Source organism: Xiphophorus couchianus, chromosome 24 (assembly GCF_001444195.1).
Source record: "Xiphophorus couchianus chromosome 24, X_couchianus-1.0, whole genome shotgun sequence".
Taxonomy (NCBI): domain Eukaryota; kingdom Metazoa; phylum Chordata; class Actinopteri; order Cyprinodontiformes; family Poeciliidae; genus Xiphophorus; species Xiphophorus couchianus.
This window is the reverse complement of record NC_040251.1, coordinates 19,282,907-19,291,744: the sequence shown is the minus strand read 5'-3', so window position 1 is coordinate 19,291,744 and position 8,838 is coordinate 19,282,907. Positions and strand designations below refer to the sequence as shown.

At 46.3% G+C, this 8,838-nt stretch overlaps 2 protein-coding genes across 5 annotated transcripts in view; both read right to left on the bottom strand.

Annotated features, from left to right (window-relative positions):
* The window catches only part of LOC114141209 (CLIP-associating protein 1-B-like), a 27,450-nt gene extending 26,509 nt beyond the window's left edge, over positions 1–941 (bottom strand). The window contains exon 1 of the mRNA XM_028011691.1: positions 932–941. Within this exon, the coding sequence (XP_027867492.1) occupies positions 932–941 (10 nt within the window). The remainder of the gene's footprint in view (positions 1–931) is intronic.
* On the bottom strand, positions 437–7,241 carry clcn4 (chloride channel, voltage-sensitive 4). 4 transcript variants are annotated; one of them, XM_028010576.1, is made up of 12 exons: positions 7,043–7,241; positions 6,825–6,979; positions 6,654–6,753; positions 5,189–5,376; positions 4,990–5,112; positions 4,713–4,919; positions 3,242–3,322; positions 2,625–3,170; positions 2,364–2,550; positions 1,896–2,294; positions 1,609–1,825; positions 437–1,156 (listed from the first exon to the last, which is right to left on the bottom strand). In XM_028010576.1, the coding sequence occupies exons 1-12, from the start codon at positions 7,056–7,058 to the stop codon at positions 1,066–1,068; spliced, it is 2,310 nt and encodes a 769-aa protein (XP_027866377.1). In that variant the 5' UTR covers positions 7,059–7,241; the 3' UTR covers positions 437–1,065. The 4 variants fall into 4 exon arrangements, with proteins under 4 accessions (XP_027866377.1, XP_027866380.1, XP_027866378.1 ...); XM_028010579.1 differs by lacking the exons at positions 6,654–6,753; positions 7,043–7,241 and having other exon boundaries at positions 5,189–5,294; positions 6,762–6,964; XM_028010577.1 differs by lacking the exons at positions 6,825–6,979; positions 7,043–7,241 and having other exon boundaries at positions 6,600–6,733.
* Positions 7,242–8,838: the final 1,597 nt, after the last annotated feature.

The window sequence follows — 8,838 nt, the reverse complement described above, 5'->3', positions numbered from 1 at the left end:
TCCAATTTTCCACAATATGAATTATATTTAGTGGATATTAAAAATAATTATTAAAATCAAAATATTAAATACATATTAATATTCATAAAGTCCTGAGATGGCTCGTTTGCTAGGAACATTGTTTTAACGTATTATTTTACTTCATTTCATTATCAGATTGAAAACTGATGGAGCTACAGAAAGAATAATGCTATATTCCTAACATTTGGTGTAAAAATAATATAAAATCATTTTTCTAATTTAGGTTTGTTGGTTTTTACTTCAGCCTCTCATGTATTCTGAATAAAGGTCATGGATTTTAACCCCTTCCAGGCCAGGATGTTCACAGAGCTTTAGTTTTATAGAAAACACAGCAAATTGGAGAGAAATGAAGATTAAAAACCAAATGGTAGAAAATGTTCTGACACCCCTAAATAAACCCACAGCAGTCGGTCGCTTCAGTTTCCTCAAACATTTATTCTTCCAACTTTGATAAATCAAAAATGCAACAGAAGAAATAGTTTCTGGTAAAAGAACCAGACCTGAAGGTTAGCATCATTTCATAAGTTCCCCACACCGTTTCTGTGAAGCATCAGCAGCTTTACAATAAAGAAAAACTAAAAAAATCACGACAAGAAGAACCAAAACAAACACTGAGGATGTATTTTACCTTCATACAGAAATAATACTTCAGAGTGGAGTGAATGGAGCCGTCCAGAGGGACGGCGGAGTGCAACAGGTGCTAACAGGAGCTAACAGGCGCTAACAGGAGCTAACAGATGCTAACAGGAGCTAACAGCAGCGTCTCTGGTTGTAGTTTGGAGTCACTTCAGGATCAACAGAGGTCTGAACTACTCCACAAAACCTTCAGAGGGACAAAAATACATGGCAACGCACAGATACATATGGCAACACCAAAAAGTGCAATAAAATCAGCTTAGAGTTAGTGTACGGAAACCCATTACAACCATAATCATCCCACATGTTAAATAATCCATCCCCGCTTCATTCTGCTGAAATAAAAACATCAGAACTGGTTCCTAAACTCCAGTGAAACAGTTGACTGGTTAGAGCTCAGGTGAGCAGTCAGTTGAACATGATGGACTCTGGATCCTGGTTCATCATCTGGGCCATGTGGCGAAGGACGTCCTTCTTGGTGATGATGCCCAGGAGACGCCTGCAGAGACCAGGTACAGTTAGCTAACGCTCTCATTTACGTTTATCAGCTCTGTACATTTAATATGAAACATTTTGGGGACCTTTAAATGAGCAATTATGTGTCAACTTCCCTGTTTTAAAGATGTTAAACATAAAACTGTAATACTCGAATTTGTCCACCAGATGGAGCCGTTTAGCCTGTTTGTGGATTTGAGAAAGAAAAAACTTTTACAGGAATCTGAGAATTGGGAGCCAAAAAACCAAATACTGATCAGTTAATTCTGATTCAAGAGGATTAATACATTTATTTCCACTGAAACCATGAAAACCAGAATTCATTTCCTTTAAATATTTAGTGTTTTTCTGCCTTTAAACAATCAAAACCTTTCAATAGATGCTTAATCAAATTACTATAGGCTGCCATCTGCTGGCCACAGCAGGACACTACATCACAGCTTGAGGCAGACTGACCCGCTCCTGGTGACCAGGCACTGCCGGAGGCCCAGTTTGCGGAAGATGTCCACCACCGTCTCCATGGGCGTGTGGTCGGTGACGGTGAAGGGACTAAGGTTCAGGACGCGCCGCAGCTTCAGCGGCTGAGGGTTGCTGGCCGGCAGCTGCGGCGCGTCCTCTGTGAAATAGACCACGGAGCTGCTGACCACGCCGTCCTGCTTCTGACGGGCGTTTTCTGAGGACAGAAACCATGATCTCAGTATCTAGAAAGAGAAGCTCTGCTCCAGTTGTTGTAACAGACTCACTGATGGCCAGGGTGAGGTCCCTGCGTTGGACGAATCCAATCAGCCTCTCCGACTCCCTGGACACAACCACAGGGAAGCCGTTGTAGTCGGTGTCCTTGATGAGCGTCTCCACGTCCTCCACTGTAGTGCTGTCCTGCGTGAGGACGGCCAGCGGAGGGTCGTTCCTGCGGGGACGCATCACGTCGGTGGCCAGGGTGCGGTGGGTGAACTCGTCCCTGACGTCCAGGTAGGGGTAGCCGTTGAGCTGGATGTGAGACTCGTAGATGCCCTCCTTCCCAAAGGCGTCGGCCACCCATTTACTGGTGACGGCGGCGGCCATCAGAGGGACGATGTACTCCAACCCGCCGGTCAGTTCGAACATGATGACCACCAGGGAGACGGTCATTCTGGTTACCCCACCTGAACAGACCCAACAGACAGGTAAGACAGGAACTGGACATGTGGTGTCTTCTGTCCTCGTCGACTCACCCAGACAGGCAGCAGCCCCCACCATGGCGTAGAGTCCCGGTGTGACGCAGTCAGCGCCGGGCCGGCACCAGTTCTTGAAGATAATCCAGTCGTGGTGGTGGTACGCCATCTGCTCCACGGCGATCCCAACGATCCGACCAGCGATGGCTCCCACCGCCATGCTGGGAATGAAGAGTCCCGACGGGATCTGTGAAGGACAAAAGCAGCTCTGTCTCTACTCTGATTGGGTCGGACAATGAACAAGTGTGAGGAGGAGGATACCTTCATGCCGAAGGTGAAGATGGTGATGACGATTTTGAAGATGAGGGCGAGGGTCAGCTGCCACATGGCGTTGTAGACCCCGGGCCCCGCCGGACGGTCTGGAATGTCGTCCACCGGCCGACTCATGTTGGGGTTGTTGTAGTAGTCGCAGAGCTGCGACGACTCCAGAGCGCCGCAGTCGTTGAAGAGCTCAGAGATGAGCTCGCTGGTGCTGCGGCGGGTGTAGGGGTTGGGGTACGCCAGCAGGGCGGTGATTCCCGTCACGATGATCACCTCCAGGACCGGATACTTCCCCAGCTGGGTGGTCTTCCTGCGTCGGCACCAGGCGATGTTGGCCCGGATGAAGAGCGTCCCCCAGAGGCCGCCGAACACCCCCAACAGGATGAAGGGGACCAGCTCGGCCATGTACCAGGGAGTGTGGTACTCCACGTAGAACAGAACCAGGCGGCTGTTTCCAAACGGGTTGATGGAGCGCAGCGTGAAGGCGGCGACCAGAGCGGCGAAGAAGGAACGCCACAGAGTCTTCAGCGGGAAATAATAACTCACCTGCAGGAGACAGCAGATCTAAGAATGAAGCAAAGATGAGTCTGATCTGGTGAAACCGGTGAATGACTGACCTCCTCCAGGCTGAACAGAACTCCTCCGATTGGGGCTCCGAAGGCCACCGACACTCCAGCTGCTGCCGCCGCCGATAACACCTGACCACAGCAGGGGGCAGCTGTTATCTTACCCAAAGACTCAATAAACCATGTGGGACATTTGGTGACCTGAACCCTCAGCTGAACACTATTTATAAAGAATAAAGCAGATCTAATGGGAGATCCCAAAAGATGCTACTGTTTATGAAACACGGCGCATTAATCAGTGAATATGTCTGAAAAGAGATCAGTAGAACTTTCTTCACTCTGCCGTTCACCATTCTGTGGTTCTTAGCATCAATCATTTCCTGTTTCTTCTTTTGTCTGGCTTTGCTGAGACTTTTAGCTATTTTAGATTATACATGTTTTATGTGAAGTAACTTTTACACAAACAATAAACTCAGTTTATTCATATCAAACCATCTGAATTCATTTCTGCCACGAGCTGCTGTATATTCTCACCTGAACAGGAAACGTTTCATCCACTAAGTATTTCTGAAACCTTATATTTAGAATTTATATATAAAACTAAGTTTTGAATCAATGCTCTCATTAGGACTTTAGCAAGTTCTAGCTTTTACGTGGGTTTTTTTCACTCTGTGTGGATTGTGCAAAGAATTATGCTAGTACTAGCCTAGATGCTATCATTGTTTTTTTTATATCTTCAGCTTTTTAGCTAGTTTTAGCTAGTTTTAGCTAGTTTTAGCTTTTGCAGGATGAAAAGCTAAAACTTTTAACCCCTCAGACCAGTAAAATACTCCACTCTACTAGTGCTAGCCTAGATATTATTATTATTAGCTAGCTTTAGCTGCTTAGCTAGTTTTAGCTTTTACGTGGGTTTTTTTCACTCTGTGTGGATTATGTTACAGTAGGTCAACATGCTAGTGCTAGCCTAGGAGAAATCAAGAGTATTTTAGCTAGCTTTAGCTTTGTGGATAGTTTTATTCTTTTTACTCTGCATGGAGGTCAACATGCTAGTGCTAGTCTAAATGCTATCATTACTTTCTTAGCTAGTTTTAGATTTCCAGCTTTTTTTCCTTTTCCATGTTTTTTTTAAACTGCATAGATTGTTATTGTTGGACAACATGGTAGCGCTAGCCTAGCATGCTGCCTTCCTATGATTAGTGTTTTAGCCATTTAGCTCATTTTACCAAACAAACTGCTGTGAACTTACTGTAGTTCAGTTTAGTTTCTACTTTTCTACACCAATTTCTCTTTGATTTCTTGATTATTGAACCTTTTCTTTGGTCCTCATCAGTTTCTCTGCAGGTTCATGTTTTGCTCTCCTGCAGACTTACAGCAGGAAATACTTTTTTATCATTTATCATCAGGAAGTTCAGGGTTTTATTCCACTTTGATATCAAAAATGGAATCAAATCAAACTTTACGGATTATTGCTGGTCTGATTTGGACTCTGGCGGGTCGAGGACGTCAGAACCAGGCGGCTCACCTCGCGCCTCTTGCCCTCGTTCTTGCTGTACTTGGAGAAGAGGCTGCAGAAGAGGTTTCCACAGCAACAGGCCACATGGACCAGCGGGCCCTCCTTCCCCAGGCTGAGGCCCGACGACACGGCCAGAACCAGCGTGACGGTCTTTATCAGCAGGGTCCACTTCCCCAGGTAGCCCCGGATGATGAACCCGCTCAGGATGGTTTTGATCTGCAGCGGACCGGAACACAACGTTACAGCGCCGACCCGAACCGCCAGCCGACCTCAGGGCGCGCGGTACCTCCGGGATCCCCGACCCGCAGGCGTACGGGGCGAAGACTCGGACCAGCGACACGGCCAGGAAGGAGAACAGCAGGGCCCACAGGATGTACAGGAAGTAGTTCAGCAGGTACGCCCCGGCGCCCTGAAGAAACACACGCCGTCACGGACCGGACCGGACCGGAACCTCCCTCTCTCCCTCCCGCCCGGACCCGTCTCACCTCGGCGTGGCCCGTCATCAGCTCGGCCCACTTCTGCCACTGCGGACACTTGTCCCGGTCGGCGAAGGTGGTCTGGTTGGAGGTCCAGCAGCACTGCTCATGGCTGTACCAGAACGCCGACAGGCACACGCCCTCCTTCAGGTCCGTCATCCAGTCCACCGCCAGGTCGATCACCCCGGCCAGAGAACCTGGGGGACGGCCCGGTTAGTCAGAACCTCAGAACCAAGGCCAGAGAACCTGGGGGGACGGCCCGGTTAGTCAGAACCTCAGAACCAAGGCCAGAGAACCTGGGGGGACGGCCCGGTTAGCCAGAACCTCAGAACCAAGGCCAGAGAACCTGGGGGGACGGCCCGGTTAGTCAGAACCTCAGAACCAAGGCCAGAGAACCTGGGGGGACGGCCCGGTTAGCCAGAACCTCAGAACCAAGGCCAGAGAACCTGGGGGACGGCCCGGTTAGTCAGAACCTCAGAACCAAGGCCAGAGAACCTGGGGGGACGGCCCGGTTAGTCAGAACCTCAGAACCAAGGCCAGAGAACCTGGGGGGACGGCCCGGTTAGCCAGAACCTCAGAACCAAGGCCAGAGAACCTGGGGGGACGGCCCGGTTAGTCAGAACCTCAGAACCAAGGCCAGAGAACCTGGGGGGACGGCCCGGTTAGCCAGAACCTCAGAACCAAGGCCAGAGAACCTGGGGGGACGGCCCGGTTAGCCAGAACCTCAGAACCAAGGCCAGAGAACCTGGGGGGACGGCCCGGTTAGCCAGAACCTCAGAACCAAGGCCAGAGAACCTGGGGGGACGGCCCGGTTAGTCAGAACCTCAGAACCAAGGCCAGAGAACCTGGGGGGACGGCCCGGTTAGTCAGAACCAAGGCCAGCCCATGGTATAAACAAACCAAGCGGCCACTAGGGGCGCTACATGGAACTCTTTATTTTAGTAATAATTTCTGTGTGATTAAAGTTATTTTATATAAAGTTATTTTACTAGAATATATTTATAATGTTTGTAGAAGAAATAAATACAGCTCTTGGGCTCCCCCTGGTGGTGAGGCCGGTCACACTGAGTTTTAACTGTCCACGAGTTGCCATGGTGATTCTGTATATTACTGAAGGTCTTTGGCTTCAAAACGGCGTTTTAATGACATTAATAATAATAATAATAATAATAATAATAATTTAAACTGGTTCATGTTTGACTGTCAAAATGTTTCCATCATTAAAACATCAGGAGCTGCTGATCTTTATTTTACATCAACTTAGAAGTTCGGAGAAAGTTCTGTTCAAATCATGTAGGGCTCAGAACCAACCCGGTACCGGTACCGGTCCACATTCTCAGGTGATACAGGATAATAATGGAACCATCACTATCAGAGAAGCAATAAGTTTCTAGCAGCTGTGTGAATCATCGGTCGGTACCAGAGAGTTAAAGAGAGAGAACCGGGTCAGAGCCGGAACCGGGTCGGTCGGTACCAGAGAGCAGGCCGATGAGCAGCATCACCACCCATCCGGACCAGGCGTCCAGGAGGCTCTTGATCAGCTCCCAGATGGACTCTTTGCTCTTACTGGTGATCTGCGGGACAAACACGCACACGGTGAGCGGGTCAGCATCGCCCCCACGCACCGAACCCAGCCCTCCAGAACCTTTCGGTGCCGGTCCGTGTCCCTGGACTTCTCCCTCAGCCAGTCGATGGTGTGGAAGTCCTCGTAGGTCCCCACGTCGGGGAACGGCTCGTCCAGGAAGTCCATGAGCGTCCCGGCCCCGTTCATCTCCTCCGTGGGAGTGGGAAGGCTGACACCTGTCCACGGAGGACATCAGCAAGCTGCGCTCGGTACCGTGTTGCCATAACAACGGGCCTTACCTTCTGCAGCCGCCATGTTGTCCTCTCCTCTGCTGGACGTGTGGACTAATCCCGGTCCTCTCGTGGAGGACAGCAGAACATCACGCAGGAAATTTACACAACAAACCCACGAACAGATCAGCAGCGACACAGACTGCAGCACGAGCCCGTCAGGTCTCACGATACCTCCGACATCTCGCGATACTTGACACCAAAAGCTCGTTCAGCAGTGAAATCAACAATGAAAACAGGAAGCAGGTTATTTTATAAACTGATGGTCACAAATTTAATAGAAACATTTTATTCTGTAGAATAAATATTACATCTGATTATTGATGTTTGAATTTAACATTAGAAACAAAAACAGCAAAATAAAATCCTGAGTTATGTCTGACATCTAGCGGTGAATATCTGCAACTACGTCATCATTAATGGCCACAACTATTTAAATAAAACTGAATAAAAAACATCAAAATAGGTAGATATTAATTATTCTTAGAGTATTTGTGATTAAAAATGATGATTTCCATATTGATCCAGTATTTCTATTCATCCTGCATTAGAAGCTCCTTAGAGAATGAATGAATAGACTAATGGTACTTTGATTTGATTTCTTTATTTTGGAAACCAAAGCTGCGCCGCTCAGCCTCTGGTGTTGAATTAATCACAGATTTAAATTCACAGCTTAGAGAGGAAAACGGAGGAACTGAAAAGCCTGAAGGTTCAGTTATTACTCTAATTCCACACATTACACACAGATTCAAACATATTTTCATAGAAATTATTTAGTTTTATGTTTTAGTTCTTACTGCCACCTGGTGGGGAACTATCATAACTACAGATTTCCTTCATGTCAGATCATTTATTTATCTTTATTTGTTTTAATTTTCTCTTTGATCAAGTCACAAAAAATGAGCTTCCATTAATGTTGCTAAATAAGAAACACTATAAGTGAAAAGAAAACTAAACGTCAGTAAAAATACTCCGTAAACTTTGACTGTTTGAGAATCAAGGGCTGAAAAATATAATCATAAAAAATATATTTATGTTCAAATCCAAACAGCTGAGATCAGAGAATTTAGCAGGATGAAAAAACCTAATGGAGAAAAATTAAATGTGAAAATTAATACAGTTTAAAATGTTACAAGTGGTGCGATTCAATTAAAATGTTACTTAGTTGCTGAGTCTGCAATGAATTTTTCACAATTAATCAAGAAACAAACATGAATTAATCTGTGAATAAATGTCTCACACACACATTAATGTTATGCTGCTGCTGTTAATGTTATTTAAATACTTTAATCTGAAATGACTGAAGAAAAAGGAAAATTATATGTGGGTGAGGAAAACCTCAGCAGAGTTTAATTTGCAGCTTTTGTGTAAACTTTCTTTGTTTCAATAAAAGTTAAATAGATTATTTCATATAAAAACTAACAGCAAAATAACTCGTTTCTATGGCTCTTAATGTGAAAGTAATCACCGGAAGTGAATGTGGTTTGTAAACGCTCTAACTTTATCAAGTAGCTGTAGTTACCATCTGGGTCCACTAGAGGGCAAAACCCGCCCTGCTCCGTTATTAATAATAGTTCATTTCGCGGCTCTGCAGCTAAAACATCAACATGATTCTGAATGTTTCCAGGAAATTTAACTTTTCATAAATATTTTCCTACCTTCAGACCGGAAGCTCAGCATCTCACAGACTGGTATAATTTAGAACAGCGAGTTTTTACCCTCTGGTGGCCAAACGTTGTAACTACAACTGCAATAAAGCTGGAAATACGCTTCCTGTAAGGTCTTTCAAAATAAAACACTGGAAA

Excerpts from the sequence above, each read along its gene's own strand:
- clcn4 (XM_028010576.1), bottom strand. Across the intron at positions 3,323-4,712 it reads ACGAGGGCAAGAGGCGCGAG|GTGTTATCGGCGGCGGCAGC; the intron begins GTGAGCCGCCTG and ends TGCTGTGGTCAG. Across the intron at positions 1,826-1,895 it reads GGACCTCACCCTGGCCATCA|AAAACGCCCGTCAGAAGCAG; the intron begins GTGAGTCTGTTA and ends TTCTGTCCTCAG.